This window comes from Crinia signifera, chromosome 5 (genome assembly GCF_055691185.1).
Source record: "Crinia signifera chromosome 5, ASM5569118v1, whole genome shotgun sequence".
Classification (NCBI taxonomy): domain Eukaryota; kingdom Metazoa; phylum Chordata; class Amphibia; order Anura; family Myobatrachidae; genus Crinia; species Crinia signifera.
In genome coordinates this window covers 10166304-10188259 of record NC_139221.1, presented here as the reverse complement: position 1 = coordinate 10188259, position 21956 = coordinate 10166304, and the positions used below count along the sequence as shown (strand labels likewise).

General features: G+C 43.1%; 1 protein-coding gene across 1 annotated transcript in view; it reads right to left on the bottom strand.

The window, feature by feature from the left end:
* The window catches only part of OBSCN (obscurin, cytoskeletal calmodulin and titin-interacting RhoGEF), a 332859-nt gene that overhangs the window by 208181 nt on the left and 102722 nt on the right, over nucleotides 1-21956 (bottom strand). The window contains exons 28-37 of the mRNA XM_083186473.1: nucleotides 21293-21397; nucleotides 18415-18681; nucleotides 16023-16292; nucleotides 14531-14797; nucleotides 11664-11930; nucleotides 6672-6938; nucleotides 5758-6027; nucleotides 3837-4103; nucleotides 3324-3590; nucleotides 1365-1637 (exon numbers count right to left, since the gene is read on the bottom strand). Coding sequence (XP_083042599.1) covers nucleotides 1365-1637; nucleotides 3324-3590; nucleotides 3837-4103; nucleotides 5758-6027; nucleotides 6672-6938; nucleotides 11664-11930; nucleotides 14531-14797; nucleotides 16023-16292; nucleotides 18415-18681; nucleotides 21293-21397 — 2520 coding nt within the window. The remainder of the gene's footprint in view (nucleotides 1-1364; nucleotides 1638-3323; nucleotides 3591-3836; nucleotides 4104-5757; nucleotides 6028-6671; nucleotides 6939-11663; nucleotides 11931-14530; nucleotides 14798-16022; nucleotides 16293-18414; nucleotides 18682-21292; nucleotides 21398-21956) is intronic.

Genomic DNA, 21956 nt, shown 5'->3' with positions numbered 1-21956 from the left:
AAGTAAGAACTTAACAGAAAATGCAACATTAAGAGCAACCACTTCTGAAAGAAAATCAGGAACCCAATATACTGCAACCTCCATTCAAGACTGGCCTCAAAATGGACAGGAAACACTAGATGCGTTGGAAAAATTTTATGACATCTACTCCAGGTTTTTAAGAAAATGGACTGGATATTCTTCAACTTAAAATGACACAAAAGTATCATGTTCTCCTCTTCAAAGACTCCGCCTAAGTCAAAAGTTGATTGAAGAGTTAATTTTCTCCTCGACTTTATTCAAGGTTAAAGGTGATGGATTACATGTATAAAAAAAAATAAAGTAGTTTTTGCTTCAGTTTTATTTGTCCTTTGTGCAGTTCCAGACTTGGAAAAATCAAGGGATAGGTTTGGTAAAGCGTTTGTGGAACCGTAATGGGGTCACCCACACCCCACATCATAGAATCTTGAAAAACCATTAGTTATTATAATTTAAGTTTTTCATGCAAAACAAAAGTTGCAATTATCTGCTGAGTTCCCACAAAAATTTTTAATGCGTTATATTTTTAGCGAGCCAACACTTCCTTACCCTTCACATCAAGAACGGTCTTAGATGTCATTGTTCCATATTCGCAGAGATATGTGCCACTATCTTTGTCATTCGTGTCACGTATAACCAGCTCAGTCTCACATCCAGACCTAGTGATCTGATACTTGGATGAGTTTCTAAGAACTTTGTCATCTTTGTACCAGGTTACTGGTTCATTTGGTTTTGAGGTTTTTACGGTAAGTGTTGCACTTTCCCCTTGCGATACTTCCAAATTGATGACAGGTTTCTCTACAATAACACAAAGAATTTTTCAGCACATGATGCTCCACGATGTTTTATAATCTCTCCAGATTTTGATTTTAAAATCACCAAATCCATAGTTTAAGATCTGGCCCAATACTAAATTGTTCTTCAAGGGAGTCTGAAAAAACAGAGGACTGGATCCAAATTATAATATGCATATTCATAACAAATCTAAATTATAACACCTGCTTCTTTAAGCCTTCAGCTTTATAGAAATAAAAAATGTGGTCATAAATTTGGTGAACAAAATTTTTTCAAAGAACTCTTAGGGTCTAAATATTCAACATTCCCAGTAATTTTCTGGTAAGTTAAAAGGTAGAAATGAAAAGTTAACAGGTAGAAATGCTTGCATTGTCTGGAATTAAGGGGCCATTCTATTAAACTTACAAGTACTGCAAACAATGCTTAATAAATAGGCTGGTGGCAAAGAGAAAGAGACTTATCACCATGTCAAAGATCCACTTTACCGATAACAGGACTCTTCGTCCTTTTATAAATCGGCTCCTTAGACTTAACAGTTTTCGCCATTTTACCTTTAACTAATAGTTTTGCAGATGTTTTCTGATCTCCCGCCTCAAACGTGACTGTCCCAGAGTCCTTTACACCCAGTATCTTGAGAGACAACGTATGATATCCCCCCGGGAGTGTCTGTATCTCATTTACATCATTGGTCTCTAATGGGGATTTATCCAGGAACCACTGTACATTGCTGTGATGCGCTGGGGAGATCCTACATTTAAAAGTGGCAAATTCCCCTTCAAACACTTCAACATCTTCAAGATCTTCAACTATAAGAACTTTGCGGCCTAAAATGAACACAGACATTTGAGAAACCTAGATCCCGATGGGTTGAAATGAACAGTAGATGTTTTCATACAAATTGTCCGTTCTTCACCAAAGATCTTGACTTGAGATCATTGCCGTGCCCAGACAGTACCGGTTCAGTTCACAAAAACACACAATACAACAAGTAGACCAGTATAGACAACAATATACTGTATACATAATAACAGCCATTAATCTACATAGATAACAAAAATCTGTAACAGACTAAAGTGAACACTGAGCAATCCCCCCCCCCCCCACACACACACACACATCTCCACCAATCCATAGAGGGTTTTTGTGTACTTCTTTTATTTTATCCTTAAAGCCAACTTAACTTTTGCCTTTCATCCAGGGTCTGATCCCTGGAGTGGGTGCGATCTGTGTGACCACTCAACCTTCTTCCACCCACCTCTTAGTGGGATCAGCCTCCCTGAGCCTACACACAGCTGGAAAAAGATGCTTGCCACATCTGGCTGACAGGTAAGGTGGGGAGGCTTAGGGCCAGATGTATCAAGCTTCAAAAAGTGATAAGATGGAGAGTGATAAACAGCCAGCCAATCAGCTCCTAACTGTAATTTTTTAGACACAGCTTGTGACATAATAGTTACGAGCTGATTGGCTGGCTGATATCACTCTCTATATTATCACTGTTTGAAGCTTGATACATCTGGCCCGAAGTGAGGGTGCATTGACCCAGGCCCCCACTGGGTCTCTCCATGAAGCCTTTGCCAGGTAATTAGTTCCCCCACCCCTCTCCACACCCCTGCTATATGTGGCAGAAGGTTCAAGATCTGAACCAGCCAGTCATGGCATATGCATCAGTGAAATACCGCTTCCGGACATGCCACCAATGGACACCATGGCAGATGGTGTCTACGTGTGAACAAACCTCTGTGGAAGCGACTATGCAGCACTCCCATAACCCATGGCACCGTAAGCAATAGTGCATTTATTAGGGCACCTCATAGTGGGTTTACAGAATCATTTGAATTGGCGCAGTAGGAAATAATTGCTTTGCTCCATGAGCATTGGCACTGTGTGCATTTAGCACGTGTCTGTGTAATAATTATACTGTAATTAGTACAAAGACATAAGAGAGACAAGATAACCAGGGATTGCCCATCAGGAGACACTGGATACTTGTTTGACCCCGAACAGATTATGCCGTAAAATTAATGTGTAATTATATTATAGGCAAATTCAACTCTTGGTGGATATCAGAGTCAGAACCCCAAATTGAGGAAATGTTAACTATTCACCCGTACCTAACTCTGGAAAACAATAACTACTGCAAAATCAAAAGCTTGACAGCTGTGAGTCTGATGCTGTTATGGAATTACAGTACTTTACAAGCCCGGGCACACACTGGGTCCCATTACTGCTAGTAAGCCACCTGCGGACTTGTAGTTCAAAACATTTTCAGAAGCCTAGTCTGGCCTAGGCTTGATAGGACTTGTAGTTCCTCAAGAGCTAGATAGCTGCATGCTGGAACTTGTAGTTCAGCAAAAATTGGAGAAGTACATCCTGCAAGCACATGCTGAGGCCTGCAGTTTCCTCAACATCTGGAATACCACCAGTTGGATGGCCACAAGGATGACCACAAGGATGACCTACACCCGTCCATGCATGGGTAATGGGGTGGCATGGATAGAATATAACCATACCTTTCACAGTAAGAGAGGCTTTGCTCTGCGCGTCACCAATGTCACATACGTAAATGTCACTGTCACTCTTCTCTAAGTCATTCGCCGTCAGGCTCAGGACATTGCCTTTCTGGCTGAGTTTATATTTCTTTGATGGCTTGAGCTCTGAGATTCCTTTCCTCCACTTCACATTGGGGGCGCTCCTCTCAGTCTCGCAGATGAACACAGCGGTCTCCCCTTCCTCCGATTTGACATCACTGAGCTCTTTGGTGAATCTGTTGGGTTTTTCTGTGAAATAAAACAGGTGTACAAGGGTCTATTCATTTACACTGTTAATCTTCAATTGTCCCGTAGATACTTTCAACCTCAACTGCTCCAATTTCCGGAAACGCAACAAGATGGCAAATATCCCCGAAATACACGGAATCATGAGATGGTTGAAGCAACAAAATAACAAAATTACTCATTTTTCTAACTACAAGAAATGAGACATATTGGGTTAATTGTTTCTGCTTCGTAACAGTCTACACCCACCTGAGATCTGGACAGTAGCCTTGGTTTTGGAGATGGTGGTTTCACATATATACTCTCCCGAGTCTTTGGATGAGGCTTCATGGATAATCAGCCAGGTCTCTGTCCCTTCCTGGAAAATGTCATATTCCTGGCTTCTCTTCAACACTTTGCCATCCTTGGACCACTTGACGTTTGTATCTTCTTTGGATATCTCACATTTTAACACAATGTCTTCTCCTGAGGTGCCCGTTTTGTCTTCTAGCGGCTTTGTGATAACGGCTGGCTTTTCTGAAAAACACAATTGTTGTTAATCTTGAAGATGTGTCTTCTGGAACGCTAGAGAAGTTCTTGTTACATGGGCTGGAAATGCTCAGTTTTGTATTGCAGTAGGAGCACTCTGCTCTGCTTCCAAAATGAGAGGAGGCTACTTGTTGGAGCATGGCTTATAAGAAAACGATCAATTAACTAAAAACTATGACTCGACTACATAACAAAATAGAAAAGGTCAATATAACTGTAGGAAGAGTATTCCCCTTAACATACTGACCAATAACCTCCTGCCTCCTAATCAAAAGTATTGGACTTTCTTAATTTAAAAGTTACGTTATGTTATGAGCCGCTCTGGCTGGTCTGTGTCAATGCAGCCTGACTCGTGTATTTGTTCAGTGTGCAGTTCACCTGTCAAATAATTAGGCAATTAGTACTCTGCCTTGTGTGTCAGGCTGCTCACCTGCAGTAACTTTTATACTTTAGGGGGCTTGTCCATTTCAGTTGTTCTGATTGGATATTACCCAGCCTGCCTAGCCTGTGTTACTCAGAGATATGCTGAGCTTGCAGTTACTCTGCACGAACCTGTTCCTGTATTCTTCTGCATATTCCAGCCTGTACCTGCTCTAATAGAGCATCTGCTTTAGTCTTGTTTAATATACCATGCCCTGTCTTTCCCTGCTCATACTGAGCTTCTGTTTATGTCTTATGTACATATTACTGTCTTATTGTGTTCTTTATGTACTTGCTCCTATTGAACTTCTGTGTGTATATACCTGTGCTTAGGTGTCGGTACATCTGCCTGCCTGTAACCGGTATTGCTTCACATTAGGATTCTATCCGTTTGTCTGTTCATATTGTACTCAGGCACTTCAGTGACTACATCATTAAACACCTTGCCACTGCGTTTTGCTACCCTGTACTTATAACATCTATTGTACAGTGACTCTAGTGAGAACCATCTGCTGCAGTGGTCCAGTACCAGTCACACACAGTAATGTGCTGAGTGTCTACTGTTTGTCTTGTGTGTCTGGTCCTTCCTTTTGTGTCCCAGTCTGATTACAGTCCTGTATTTGCCTTGCCCAGCCTCCTGTAGCAGCCTTGTCCACCCCTGGTGGACATAACCCTCCAGGGAAAAGTGGCTGTTATAGGCAAAGCCTTAAGGCCCCCATCCACTAGTCAAATTTTTGCATGTTTTCTTCAGATTCAAAGGGATCTGGCAGAACAATCTGATGAAAAAGAAACAAATCTAAACACAGATGTGTGGTTGAGTCTCAGATCCATCTGGTGAAAAAAATCTTACGTGCTGCACCAAAGATCCATCTGGTCTGAAGCTGTCAGAGGTTTAACATAGAAATGATCAGATGTATCTGAAGTGAATAGTGAACATTTAGCCCAAGTTCAGATCAGATATCTGGGAGAGTTCAAGGAGAGATTTGCAACTTCAGATATGTCTGCGTAGTGGATGGGGGCCTTTACCCTACAGTAGGCTTTAAGGACTTGATGGTCTCGTTTGCAGATCATGGACTACTGCAGACTCGGGAATTGGTGGTTTGAAACGGGCAAGATTAATGAAGGACCTCTGCATGAAACAAAAATTTTAGACACCTCAGAGGTGACAAGATGCATTTAGACCTTTATTTGAACCCATAGTCTCCACATGGTAACATCTTACCTTTCACAATCAGGGAGGCCTTAGACGTCAGGTTGCGGGCTGTGAAGATCACCTCCCCTCCATCGCCGGCCTTCACTTCCTTAATCCTAAGCATGTACTTCCGCCCCTTGTTGGACACCTCGAACCTTTGGTCATTCTCCACTTCCAGTCCATTCAATGCCCATGAGCATTCGTCAATGCTCTCGTGGGAGAGGACACACTCAAACGTGCAGCTCTCGCCTTCCTTGGCCTCAGTGCTCTTCAGACGTTTGGTGATTCCGATATTGAGCTCTGCAGGACAAATAGCACAGAATGTGGTACGGGGGTATAGAAGGCTTTTGCACCACCACAGCAGCACAGTACCTGGTGTAAAGGTGCGCAATGTAAAGATGCGACTTAGAGTAGAACCAGCACACTGCATCTGAACACGACTCACGTATGTATTTTAGAGCTGCATGACTATCACTTTTGGACATTTGCTCTTTAACATAATGAGTTACAATAGATCGCAGCAAAACACAGACGTGGAGGTTCAGGTAAACCACGCACCTCATAATGCACCATATTATCAGTTTCTACCTTGAATAGCTGTTAATATGATGCACAGGCATAAAGTGAGTGCAGGGTTTGGAATTGATGATGATGACCATGAATGTGTTATCTTTGTTCTAGATGATTCTATAGGCAACATTTGTATTTCAAAATTCCTGAAACTCAAAACTTACCCATGAAACTCCAAGCGTGCACTTGCAAATGAAGTGCAGAAGCATTAAACCTGGAGGTCACACTTACAGCCCAGTGGTGTCACCAGAGGGAAAGGGTCTCTGTCATGCAGATAATTGGCCATTGCAGATCTCACCATATGACCGGCCGTTCGCAGGAAGGAATATGAACCACAAATAAGACAGGACTGACATGCACCATTTCTAATATACCTTGAACTCCGACTTTGGACTTTGCCACATCCGTCCCGATGTCACAGATGTACAGACCAGCGTCGGCCTTGCTCAGATTGTGGATGGTGAGAGACACCGTTTTCCCATCCTGTATCTGCTGATACTTCTCGCCATTTGGCAGGACCTGGTCGTCCTTCTTCCAGACTGGTGAGACTTTGGGTTTGGAGACTTCGCACTTCAGCGTGATCGTTCCTCGCTCCTCTCCCACCGCGTCATCCAAAGACTTCATGAAAACCACCGGCTTTTCTAGAGGAGGCAGTGACCCACAACTCATCAGTGGCTTCATGTTTGACATTGGGACAAGTTAAATATGAACTTTACTTAATATTATTGAAGACTAAATATATTGTGGAGTCATAGGATTCTGCAGCCACTGCTCCATACAGCTGTGGCTAATGACTAGCTCTTTCTAATAAGAGTACCCGCCTGCGAGTGCGAAATATCAATCTCCAACTGATCCATTTTGTGATCATTTCTGTGATTTGCACTTAATCCATGCTTGGTGCAATAATCTGCCAGCGTCCGCAGACTACAAACGCACGTTCACATGGTCGCCGCCCAGTCACTTCCCGCAAGCACTCATTTCACTGAGAGAGAGCTGCATGGGCACACACATACATCCATATGCTTTTGCATACTCTGTGTGCGTATACCTTGTTTGGCGCATGTGCACTTGGTAAGTTTCTTTATATGGCACTTTCGGAAATAAAGTAAGTAATCATACCGGTGTTAGTAGCGCTGATATGCCCATCCAATCGCAACCTGTCCTACCATTCGCTCTTAACGGATAGCGCCACCTTTACTGAATTAGAGATACTGTCACAGGTACATAGTTGCCAAGCAGATACAGAGGGCGTGATTCTGAGACAGACGCAGACGTGTCAGCGCCATTTGTACATCTGCAAACATGCAAAAAAAAAGCATCTGGGCAACTATGACAGTACCTGGACTTTAATTTGACAGTCAATTGGTTGACTCCTATTGGTCGATATACATTAGGATGACATGGTCACTACGTCGACATGGTAATGGTCAACACAACATATAGTCAACATAAGTTCTTTTCCTTTTTTTACTTTTTCATATTTACCATCCGCGATTGGCAGTGGCGGATTCAGGGGGGGGGCACCCGGGCACGTGCCCCCCTGTCATTTATTTTGTAGCTGAGGACCAGGGCTTTCTAACGAGCCCAGCCCCGTGTCTCTAGCCCCCCGGGAACCGGAGATATCGCCTGGCAAACCTGTAACGTTTTTTCCCCATAGGATAATATGGGACCCGTCAATTCCGACCCCCACCTGGTTCCGACGGCTGCCAGTTCCCGCCCTGGCATCACAGAAGCTTGGGGTTGATTTCCTTCAATTCCAAATCGCTGGGCCTTCAATATGATACCAGGCTAGTCCAAATCGGTCAATCGGTTCCAGAGATATTGCATGTAACCCGATTTTTTTATTTTTGAAATGTAATTTCATGGCTGTTCATGTTCTTTGAGGGCAGATTACTCTGGAACCAAACGTTCCAGTTTCACTGGACCAAAATCATTCAAAGCCCACTCAAAAGTTCTTCAATATAATACTTGTCTCATGTAAATGGGTCAGTTGGTTCCGAAGATATAGCTGGTTAAATGAGATAACTGGTTAAAGGGGGGGAGGGGGGGTTTTCTCTCCCCCTCACACAAGAAAATGCAGGGACTAGGCTGGTGTAAAAGGGGCCAACCTGGGAATGCATTTTCTGGTGTGAAAGGGGTATTATTTCAAATAGCCGGGACCTGCAGTGCTCTGAATACACAGAAAAAGGGGGGTTTTACTCCCAAGGGAGTTAGTGCATGCTCGCACACCTAATTAGTTTAATTTATTCCCTGATTGGTACAGGGTAAATAGGCCCCAGAGTATTTTATCAAAAACGGGGGTGCTGTTCCCTACAGCAATATAGTGCACATTTCAAAAGGGGGGGAGAGAAAAAAGGGCTGTCTAGGGGAACGCACTGGGAGTTGATTAAAACATAACTTTTATTAATTTTATTTTAATATTCCCTATATCATCAGTTGGGGGGGAATTGTGTAAACAGTAAATTCTTAAGGGGTTAAAATGACGTACAATACATACATAAATACATATAGTGTATTAGAAAGATAAAGATAAAGTGTTTTAAAATTAACACGGATGACTGCCCCTGAAAATGTCTGTTTGATGAGCCCTGAGATGAAAAATAGAGTTGCTTAATTACAGTGTCTCCACCAATGACTTTTTGTGCAACCCAGTGTCACTGTATCACAGTTTTTATATATTTGTTAACTGTTTTACACATAGGGCACAATAGTCAGACTCTGAGCAGTAATTTGCACTAGAGTCAGGTTGTCTTAGCAGATTTAGGAATATTTATAAGCGCCCTCCTGTGGTCATATTAGGTAAAACACCAATATACTTTGCAGATCCTCTAGTGGTCTCAATAATTTGACTTACTAGTATACTAGTCTCAATAATTTGACTCACTAGTATATGATACACAGGTGCTTCCTAAGTCTGCTAGGGTATAGTCTAATGCTATCCCTGTGGAGTTGTTTATCACTATTCTAGCAAAACATTTTCATCTACATAAATTATAGGCTATCAGACATATCAGAGGCAGACAGGGTGCCAACGCAGCGTTTCACTGTTTAACAGCTTTTTCAAGGCCTTGAAAAAGCTGTTAAACAGTGAAACGCTGCGTTGGCACCCTGTCTGCCTCTGATATGTCTGATAGCCTATAATTTATGTAGATGAAAATGTTTTGCTAGAATAGTGATAAACAACTCCACAGGGATAGCATTAGACTATACCCTAGCAGACTTAGGAAGCACCTGTGTATCATATACTAGTGAGTCAAATTATTGAGACTAGTATACTAGTAAGTCAAATTATTGAGACCACTAGAGGATCTGCAAAGTATATTGGTGTTTTACCTAATATGACCACAGGAGGGCGCTTATAAATATTCCTAAATCTGCTAAGACAACCTGACTCTAGTGCAAATTACTGCTCAGAGTCTGACTATTGTGCCCTATGTGTAAAACAGTTAACAAATATATAAAAACTGTGATACAGTGACACTGGGTTGCACAAAAAGTCATTGGTGGAGACACTGTAATTAAGCAACTCTATTTTTCATCTCAGGGCTCATCAAACAGACATTTTCAGGGGCAGTCATCCGTGTTAATTTTAAAACACTTTATCTTTATCTTTCTAATACACTATATGTATTTATGTATGTATTGTACGTCATTTTAACCCCTTAAGAATTTACTGTTTACACAATTCCCCCCCAACTGATGATATAGGGAATATTAAAATAAAATTAATAAAAGTTATGTTTTAATCAACTCCCAGTGCGTTCCCCTAGACAGCCCTTTTTTCTCTCCCCCCCTTTTGAAATGTGCTCTGAATACAGCCAGGCTCTGCCACTGTCAGTGGCTATCACTTCTGCCTGGCGGCGGCTGTCCCCCATTTACCACAAGCATGTGTTCCCCCTTGGTAATGAGCATGTAATCCCACATGGCAACGAGCATGGAACCTTTGGCAATGAGCATGGAACCCTTGGCAATGAGCATGTAGAGAAGCAGCACTTATGTAGCATAATTTTTAATAGGCATTATGGTGTTTGGCATAACACATAATGGACATAATGGCATGTAACTTAACTTGTAATGGACATTATGGTGTAAATGTTTAATGCGAGCCTTTGGTGGACAATGTCCCTGTTTATGAAGTGTATTGTGAATTCTGGCTCAATCCGTGTGGCATTATGTGAATTCTGGCTCAATCCATGTGGCATTATGTAAATTTTGTCTCAATCCGTGTGGCATTATGTGAATTTTGGCTCAATCCGTGTGGCATTATGGGAATTTTGGCTCTATCCGTGTGGCATTATGGGAATTTTGGCTCAATCCGTGTGGCATTATGTGAATTTTGTCTCAATCCGTGTGGCATTATGTGAATTTTGGCTCAATCCATGTGGCATTATGTGAATTTTGGCTCAATCCATGTGGCATTATGGGAATTTTGGCTCAATCCGTGTGGCATTATGGGAATTTTTTCCCAATCCGTGTGGCATTATGTGAATTTTGGCTCAATCCATGTGGCATTATGTGAATTTTGGCTCAATCCATGTGGCATTATGTGAATTTTGGCTCAATCCGTATAGCATTTTATGCGTTTGGCTCAATCCGTGTGGCATTATGTGAATTTTGACACAATCCATTTGGCATTATGTGAATTTTGACACAATCCATTTGGCATTATGTGAATTTTGGCTCAATCCATGTGGCATTATGTCAATTTTGGCTCATTCCATTTGGCATCATGTGTAAGGGGCAAGTATAATGGGGTCTAGTATTTTGTTGCATAATGTGTAGAAGTTGTATATGGTGTTGACACGCCCCTTGTTGAGTGGCCACACACCCTTTTCCGGAGCGCGCCTTCGGCGTGCGCACAACTACATCCTTCACTTTTGTCGCCATGGTGGGCCTGCGTACTTTAAATGCCAGGGCCTATATTTAATTCCATTCACACCCTCTCCTGCCACTCTCTTAGCATGTAAACTGGCACCACTAACACCGCCCCTCCCCCACCCAAACCCTTTTTATCATGGTGCCCCCCCTGTCATTTTATCCTGGATCCGCCCCTGGCGATTGGCAACTGTAGCACGACTATCAAAGCAAACCATACGAGGGAACACAGAACATGGAACATGGAATGCGAATTAGAAGTCTATGAGCTACAAGATAAAATACTGACACCCCCAAAAAAAAAAAAAAAAAAAAAAATCATGTCGACCTTTTCTTGTGTCGAACATATTTATGTTGATCTTTCCCTTGCGTCAATCTTTTTTCCATGTCATATTTGTGCGTGTCGATCTTTTGGGGTCAACCTTGACTTTGTTGACCCAATGTACCAAACCCATTGTGACACACAATATTCTACTATTGCATCCACTCACCTTTAACCTTCAGTGCAGCGCTCAATGACAGCTTCTGGGTCTTCACACTCACGCTCCCCGAGTCCTGAGCGGCCACTTGCTTCAGAGTGAGGGTGTGGCTGCCGCCGGTCTTCTGAATATCATTGTAGTTATTGGTGTAAAGTAGATTCCCGTTCAGGAACCACTCCACCTCCTCGTCCTCGTGAGACAGTTCACAGGAGAAGACGGCACAGCTCTCCTCATCCACCTCCACATCAACCAGAGGCTTTAGCACTTTCACATCGCGAGCTGGGGAACAGAGGAGGCGCTACTAAGTCCAATGGATCTACCAAAGTTGTCTCGTTCAGGATCTTGGATTCAGGAACTAGACCTTATATTTGGTCACATATTACTGTCCTTTGGAATCATGGGGTTGGAATTGCTGTTTTAACAACATGGTGGCTGAGGCGTTCACCTAGGGACCCCCACACACAAGGTGCACCAGTCTGGGGCACTGCAGCGTGGTGCTGGGGGCATCTAGAACTATTTTTCGGCAGTATAACATTTTGGTAGTTTTTTTTTTAGTAAGGGCTTTAACAAACATGCACTGGGGCCCCCACAAACCTTATTCCACCCTGTGGGATGGATGCCTTTACTGCTTTCTGGTGTGATTACTACTGATTACTTACCTGGATGTGAGTCAGAGGTCGTGGAGTGATTCTCTAGCTGAGGCTCAGATCCTGTCAAATTACTCACTGGATACTCAGGACAGTCCTTGTATGTGCAATATCACTGGGACAGTCATTGGTGACCTGATGATACTGGTGACTTGATGTTACTAGTGGTCTACTGATACTGTTGTTCTGATGCTAATGGGAACTGATTTTTCTGGTGATCTGATGTCTTTGGTGACCTGATGCTAATGGGAACTGATTTTACTGGTGATCTGATGTTTCTAGTGGTCAGTTGCTACTGGTGGTCGGCTGCTACGGGTGACCTGATGTTACTGGTGACCAGATGCTACCGGTGGTTGGCTGCTACTGGTGACCTGATATTACTGGTGATCTGATGTCTTTAGTGAGCTGATGCTACTAGTGGTCAGCTGCTGCTGGTGATCTGATGCTACTGGTGACCTAATGCTACTAGTGGTCTGCTGCTACTAGTAATCTGATGCTACTGGTGATCTGATGTCTCTGATGATCTGATGCGACTGGTGGTCAGCAGCTACTTGTGATCTAATGTTTCTGGTGACCTGATGCTACTATTGGTCTGCTGCTACTAGTGATCTGATGCTATGGGTGGCCTGCTATGGGTGGCCTGCTGCTACTGATGACCTAATGTTACTGGTGACCTGATGTTATTGGTGATCTAATGTTACTGGTGACCTGATGTTATTGGTGATCTAATGTTACTGGTGACCTGATATTATTGGTGATCTGATGCTACTAGTGGTCAGCCACTACTGGTGCCCTGATGTTATTGGGGATCTGATGCTACTGGTGCTATTGGGGATCTGATGCTACTGGTGACCTGATGTTATTGGGGATCTGATGCTTCTGGGGATCTGATGCTATTGGTGACCTGATGTTATTGGGGATCTGATGCTACTGGTGACCTGATGTTATTGGGGATCTGATGCTACTGGTGCCCTGATGTTATTGGGGATCTGATGCTACTGGTGACCTGATGTTATTGGGGATCTGATGATACTGGTGCCCTGATGTTATTGGGGATCTGATGCTTCTAGGGATCTGATGCTACTGGTGACCTGATGTTATTGGGGATCTGATGCTACTGGTGACCTGATGTTATTGGGGATCTGATGCTACTGGTGCCCTGATGATATTGGGGATCTGATGCTACTGGTGACCTGATGTTACTGGGGATCTGATGCTACTGGTGACCTGATGTTATTGGGGATCTGATGCTACTGGTGCCCTGATGTTATTGGGGATCTGATGCTACTGGTGACCTGATGCTATTGGGGATCTGATGCTACTGGTGCCCTGATGTTATTGGGGATCTGATGCTACTGGTGACCTGATGCTATTGGGGATATGATGCTACTGGTGACCTGATGTTATTGGGGATCTGAAGCTACTGGTGCCCTGATGTTATTGGGGATCTGATGCTACTGGTGACCTGATGCTATTGGGGATCTGATGCTACTGGTGACCTGATGTTATTGGGGATCTGATGCTACCAGTGACCTGATGTTATTAGGGATCTGATGCTACTGGTGACCTGATGTTATTGGGGATCTGATGCTACTGGTGACCTGATGTTATTGGGGATCTGATGCTACTGTTGACCTGATGTTATTGGGGATCTGATGCTACCGTTGACCTGATGTTATTGGGGATCTGATGCTACTGTTGACCTGATGTTATTGGGGATCTGATGCTACTGTTGATCTGATGTTATTGGGGATCTGATGCTACTGTTGACCTGATGTTATTGGGGATCTGATGCTACTGGTGACCTGATGTTGTTCGTGGATTGGATGGCACAGGTAATCAGTGTCATCAGTACCTGTATCTGCTGTCATCTGGGCTGATACAGCATTGACCAGACCCTGGTAGAGGGGAGCCTTCGTCTTTTTTCAGAGACTGCACTCCAACACAAAGAAGAGGTCCATGTGGAGGTGACATATTTGTACTCACCACCCCACCGGTGCCCTCTGCTGGCATATTGTAGCATGTGTTGCTAATATTACATATTACACTCTCATACCTTGCAACCTTCATACAGGCAGATTTAAGACAAAATATGTTCCACCCAATATGACCCAGATCGCCCCCATACACTCATTTTACATAACCCCCTTCACTGTAGAAGTCCACAATTCATAGTTGCCAAGCTGTGACCAGGACAGTTGGGCTGTATACACTGTTAATCGCAGTACATACCTTTCACCGTCAGCGTCCCAGAGGACTGCGCAGTTCCAGCTTTGCAGGTATATACACCTGCATCCTCAGGAGACACCTTCACAATCCTGAGCTCCGCCATGTTTCTCTCCTGCTTCAGTTTGTACCTCTCGGATGCCTCAATCAGTGTCTTCCCATGGTACCATTCTACAAATTTGGGAGCGGGTTTGAATTCACATGACAAGATCACAGTCTGCCGCTCGTTGACGGTCTTGTCTTCAATCCCTTCTGTGACCTGCAGCGGAATATCTAAAAATATATATATATAAGCTGGTTACCGTCTGTTCCAGTTCGCGCAGTGATCAATCTTTCTATTTCTTGTAATGTCATTTCATTTCAATGGATGACTCCCAAAATGAAAAATGGACATAATATTCCGGAAAATAAAGAAAGTAACAATGATGTTCCACTGGATGTACCACCCATGGTCCACAATGGCAATAACTGCCATAAAAGACCAAACCTGTTTTCCGTTGCCCCTTCAGCATGTTTGTATTAAGAAACTGGTTGTCAATGCCCCTCCCATTATCTGACTGGGTCAAAGAGGAGGAGCTTTCATGACTGCTTATGTTGCTTAATCATTCCAGCAGGAAACAGATAGCAAACTTCATAGTTTAACTGTTATGTGGTTGTGAAATGGTTTCTGCAATCACTGAACCAACTCAGATGAGCGAGTCTTAATTAAAGCTGCAATCACTTAAATAGAAAGGCTGGATTTACCTTATAAAGTGTTGCCCCTTTAAATGTAGTGAAAAATTTTCCAAAAACCCATTGGATCTGTAATTTTGTAACCTATTTAATAACCCCTTACAGTTAAATGTAAAACAGTAAAAGTTGAAAATGTATAATTTGGAAATCAATTAGTTACAGTGAATCACTTTAAAATGATGATTGTATATATGAAATCACTTATCAATGGTGGAATATTATAGCAAACTTCAAATCACTTCTAGGTATATATGTGCACTCCGGTTCTCCTGGAATCTAAATCCACCCACATTTTATGGATCCAAACTGAACAAAATTCTGGTTTAATCTCTGCATGCGATCCGATTCAGAGTCCTAGTTCGAATCTTCCCGCGGTTCAGAATTTTTATTTTGAATCTGAATTTTGGTTATTTGGATTGCAAAAATTACATGGTTTTAGCAGTTTTGATTTTTTTTAAATCAGTTTTAAAACAAAGCAAAATCCAAATCTGAACCAAAATCTGCACGTGAATTAGAACCAAACAAAAACACGGGTCCGCGCTCACCACAAATTCTAGGTAATACAGTACTTTAAAAATGCATTGTTAATGAAGTAAAGTTTAAATGTATACATTGTGCATAACTGCAGGAAATCTGAAATGTCAATTAAAAATTAACAAATGAATTCAAATTTTAAATTTGTCAATTATAATTATAAATAAAAAACATTAATGCTGGTGTATTTAGTATTAGTAAAGTGAAGCTGTCACTATTAGGAAACAATCACCTTTGACAACCAGGTTGGCGGTGGATTTGGATTTCCCGATATGAAACTGGACAGCGCCGCTCATCTCCGGAGATGTTTTCCACAGCGTGAGGCGGTGGACCGTTCCCTCCTGTTCTATTGCTACGTCTTTCCCATCCTGCAGAACTTCACCACCAAGAATCCACTTTGGTGGTTTCACTGACACGATGGAGGTTACACACTCAAACGTGGCCTTTTCCGGCCGTGTCACCTCCACATCACACAACTCACTCACAATATTGATAGATTGTTCTGTGTAAAAGGTAAGAAAGAGTGAGCCATGTCAGAGGATAGGCAGAAAGATAGATAGATAAAGGGCACTGCTACTGTGGGCATTATTATGTTTATAAGTGGCAGTAATGTGGGCATTATGTATAAGGGAAATTACTATGTTTTGTAATGTGAATAAGGGCCACTACATGTGCTGTAATGTGAATAAGGGGCACTCCAAGTGCTGTAATGTGAATAAGGGGCACTACATGTGCTGTAATGTGAATAAGGGGCAATACAAGTGATGTAATGTGAATAAGGGACACTACAAGTGCTGTAATGGGAATAAGGGGCACTACACGTGCTGTAATGTGAATAAGGGGCACTACATGTGCTGTAATGGGAATAAGGGGCACTACATGTGCTGTAATGGGAATAAGGGGCACTACATGTGCTGTAATGGGAATAAGGGGCACTACATGTGCTGTAATGTGAATAAGGGGCACTACATGTGCTGTAATGTGAATAAGGGACGAATTTCGCAGCTTTGCAAGCCAACTAAACACCGCCTGCACGAACACCCCCTGTTCGAATGCAGATTTTCCCTGCAGGCATGCGAATGGATGTTTTGCATAAACATCCATTTGCAGCCTTGCATGCAGGCCGGAAATCATTGGATGGCTGCCGACCATCCAATGATTTCTTCAGGCCATGCAAGTGTAAGTCAGTGGAGACTTATATTTGCACCCATTCTGCCGAAGACAGGGCAGGCGTCATGTGACATCAGTCGCCCGCCCTCGGCACACCTCCTCCCGCCCACATTCCCATGAGTGCGCTGGGCTCTTCCATGGGCATGACCTGTGCCTGCCGCCCCATGCCCCCCTGCCCGCACTGCTCCATAAAATGGGCCGGCGACTATGTAAGTCGCTGCGTCCGTTTACAAAGAGAGCCTGAATATGAGCATAGATGGTTATTCACATGTGCGGAGACAAAACTGGGGAGCGAGTCAACTAGAATGTCCTCCTATGTGTGTTGTACTGTGAATAGTAAGCACAATGGGCCTTATTCTAGTTCACTCTTTCTGACAAAATCCTTCTTAGATGGACAAAACCATGTGCACTGCAGGTGGGGCAGATGTAACATGTGTAGAGAGAATTAGATTTGGGTGAGTTATTTTGTTTCTGTGCAGGGTAAATACTGACTGCTTTATTTTTACACTGCAATATAGATCTCACTGTGAAGTAACACCCCACCCAAATCTAATTCTCTCTGCACAAGTTACATCTGCCCCACCTGCAGTGCACATGGTTTTGTCCATCTAAGAAGGATTTTGTCAGAAAGAGTGAACTAGAATAAGGCCCAATGTGTGGTGTATTATGAATAATGGGCACTACGTGTGGTGTTATTTTAATAATGGTGGCGTTATGTGAATAGAATTGTTCTGCTCTGTGATGTAATTTGAACTGTGGGTACTATTGTGTGGCCACACTAATTTCTTGTGATTCCACATATAGATAGATGGATAGATTGATAGATAGATAGATAGATAGATAAAGGGCACTGCTACTGTGGGCATTTTTATGTGTATAAGTGGCACTATTGTGGTAATTATGTATAAGGGGCATCACTATATTTTGTAATGTGAATAAAGGCCATGCCCCTTTCTTGCACCACCCCATACGTTTGTAAAGTATGGGAGGTAACACCCTAGCACCGGCCTCGGCTCTGCCCAATGGGGAGGGTGTGTGTGTGTGTGTGTGTGTGGGGGGGGGATGAGTTCCACCACCTTTCCAGGACCACTGTAAAGGTGCCCACAGATGCATCAATTATCGAATGCGTTTTGTACTTTTTAAGCACAAATTGCATCTTATGTACAATTATTGGATGGTGTTTATGTTCCCGGGAGCCCGATATTGTATGTCTAAAAAAGTACGTGCTGCACGTACTTTTTAGACTACATCTGAAATTTAACATTACAAACATGGGTTCATCACATGCATCCAAGTGCACATCTCATAGCAAGCTGGAAGAAAAATTGTATAGAACCATTGTACAGTCAAAAACGCATAGCACAGTACAATTGTAGCGTCTGTGGGCACCTTTAGCCCTGGATAGATATTAGATAGATAGTCAGACAGACAGCAGACAGATAGATATAGATAACCTTCGATCAGCAGCTTGGCGGAGGTCTTGGCATCGCCGGCATCACACGTGTAGGTATCCTCATCCTGGAACTCCACCTCGTTGATAATTAGCTTCCTGTACAGCCCCTCGCTGACGATCTCATACCTATTACCCGGCTGAATCTCTTTGTCCTTCTTGTACCAGGTCACCTCGGCATTGGCACGGGATACCTGGCACTCCAGGAATGCGCGGTGCTTTTCTATGGCAATCTTATCCCGCAGCGGCTTAGTTATTTTAACAGGAAGTTCTGCAATAGTCCAAAAGCAGTGATTACTGTAGCAGCCTTCTTACACGCACATCAGGCACATTCTTTTTCTACCAATGAGATACATGTTTATTATAACAATACTAGTTTAATGCCCATTAAATTGACGGCTTCTGCAATGTACTTTCACTTTGAGCTGTGACAGTTTTTACTGTCAATTTGAGCTGTGACAGTTGTTAGACAACAGACTCTTCTCCCCACCCCCAGTCCCTATCTGCTCCTACCTCCGATCTCTGTCTTCACAGCTCCCTCCCGGCATATTCAGCAGGCGTGAAACAGATCAGTATCCCTGCAAAATTGTTTTCACTTTCTGTTTTGACATCTTGGCCCGCCCAGGCACAAGTCAATTTTTTCTAGTAACGGTGATGTTTATAAGTAAGGAATAAGAAATGAGTGACTTATAAAAGACAACTACGAAATCAGTCAGGTAAAGTAGAACGCCAATGGCGGAAATCTCGTAATATGACTGATTTCCTCACATCTACCACTCCTACTTCAATGCTTTGGACACGGCCAAACAAACATACTTCCAATCTCTCATCTCTTCTCATGCCACCAACCCTAAGCAACTTTTGAACATATTTAAGTCTCTTCTGTACCCTCCCCCTCCTCCCCCACCGGCTACCATCAATGCACAAGAACTTGCCTCCTTCTTTAAGGACAAGATTGATAACATCTACCCTCTTACCTCTTTCCTCAACCCTATACCTGCATAAGTCATTATACTGTATCTCCTGTGCACAGGCGAATCTAGAATTATGGTAATAGGTGGTCCCAAATCCAAATTCCCAAACAGGGGGGACCTTTATGCCGTCGGATGTCGGCTCCCGTTACATATATAATTCGGGCGATGTAATTGGAGCCGAGTTACAAAGCCGCACACAAAATATCTCTATAAAGTAGGACATAATTAGAGCTGGTTTTTTTTGGTTAGTTGTATTCGGCAATGATGTAAATAAATGACATGTACACAATTACCTGTACAATTCCCAAATACCTGTAGCAAACATAGGCGAATCTAAGGGGTGGTCCGGGGTCGCAACGAACCACCCATTAGACCACCAGCTGCTTAAAATGTAAAGAAATGACAGCCGGGCAGAGAGCGCTGTGTGTTGCCCGGCTGTTTAGTCTAAGGAATTGCTCGTTGCCAAGGGGGGATGTCTCACGCTGCTGGACGCACCTGATTGAAATAAATGTCAGCCGGGCAGAGAGAGATGTGCACTGCTCGGCTGTAGTCTAAGCAGTGGCATAGATATTTTCAGTTTTCCATTTGGACTGCTGGCAGCCAATCAGGAGTGGCATTGGTGGTATTGGTAGCCACGCTTGATTGGCTGCTGGACCCCAGCGCGAGAACTGATAATATTGATGCTCCTGCAGGGACTACAGCTGGGCAGCGCACAGCGCTCCCTGCCTGGCTGTCATTTCTTTCAATTAAGTGAGTCCAGCGGCGTGAGGCATCAAGGGGGATGTCCCATGCCGCTGGCTGGCAACAAGCAATTCCTTAGACTAAACAGCCGGGTAGCACACAGCTCTCTCTGCCCAGTTGTCATTTCTTTAAATTAGGTGAATCCAGTAGTATGACATCCCCCTTGGCAACGATCAATTCCCTCCCCCCCTTGGCAATTAGCAATCCCCCCCCCCCTTGACAATGAGCTAACCCTCCCCACCTTGGCAATGAGCAATTCCCTCCCCCTTGGCAACGAGCAATTCCCTCCCCCCTTGGCAACAAGCAATTTCAGTCCCTCTTGGCAACAAGCATGTATTCCCCCATGGGATCAAGCATGAAGCCCCCTTGGCATAGAGCAAGAACCCCCTAGTAATGAGCACATAGGTAAGCGTCACTTATGTGTCAAATATTTAATGGAAATAACGTTTTGTTATATAGTATGTAATGGGCATCACGGTGTGTGGCACAATGTGTAATGGGCATTACGGTGTGTGGCCTTTTGTGTAATTGGCATTACGGCATGTTGATTAATGTGTAATGGGTATTACGTAGTTGGCTAAAATGTGTAATGGGCATTACAGTGTGTGGTCTAAAGTGTAAAACCACGCCCCATTTTGTGATGCCACGCCTCCATCCCATGAGGCCGTGCCCCCTTTTCGGCGTGCAAAGGTCCCCCCTGCTTATGAATTTGGATTTGGGACCACCCAGTACCATAATTCTAGATTCGCCTATGGTAGCAAATAAACATTTGTAAAATTATTTATAACCTTAAAATCGCTAAATCTACCTATTTCTGTCAAAATAGCTCATGTACTGTACATGTAATGCATCAGGATGCTAATCAGATTGACAAGCAGCTTTTGCTGATTAAAATTATATACAGCTTTCCTTTATTCTCCATGTAATTGTGATTTCTGATGCAGTGTTTCCAAGCCATTGTAATATTATTAGTTATACAGATACAGTTGCAATGATATACAGCATGCCTGTATTCTGTATGCAATTGTGATTGCATAAAAGATTTCTGCTGCAGTGTTCCCAAGCCATTGTAATATTATTAGATATGCAGATACAGTTGCAATGATATACAGCATGCCTATATTCTGTATGTAATTGTGCCTTCATAAAAAAATATCAGCTATTTACCTTTGATGCGCAGACTGGCTTCTGATTCTGCACTTTCAGCCACAAATTTAATATCACCGGCATCGTCAGACTGGACGCTTGTAAAGATCAGCGAGTATGTCCTTCCTATAATGAGGGACATGTGTATTAGACTCTTGGGGTGCAAATGGATTTTTTTTTTTTTGGAGCTCACTGATCATGACCAGACACTCAGGCCGTGTTTAGTCACATAATATGGCTGAGTGTGACAGGGAATATGGCTGTTTGGGTACCCACAGGTCACTTTCCACACATTTTAGGGGTGCAAGCTCAAATGTGTGGCGGCCATGGGGAAAAATAGTTGAATTCCCCTCTTAGGGCACAGCAAGAGTATCTTACGTATAAAAAGAAAATCTTGTCTGCTAAGTGGAGATATCGAAATGATGCCTTCAGCTCTGCAACAGTTAAATATGCACCAGGTTTACACCTGGGGGAAAGGTGTCAATAGTAACTTCTGCAGTCAATTTACCCAATTTGTACACAATATAATACTGTAATGAAGCGTCATACACATGACACACAGGGGAGATTCCGTTACCATAGGAGTAATTACTGCGCACATTATTATTATACCCTGGGTAACATGACAGATAAAGAGCCCGCAGCGAGTATTGCACGTGGAAATAAGAATTACAGGGTGATTCAG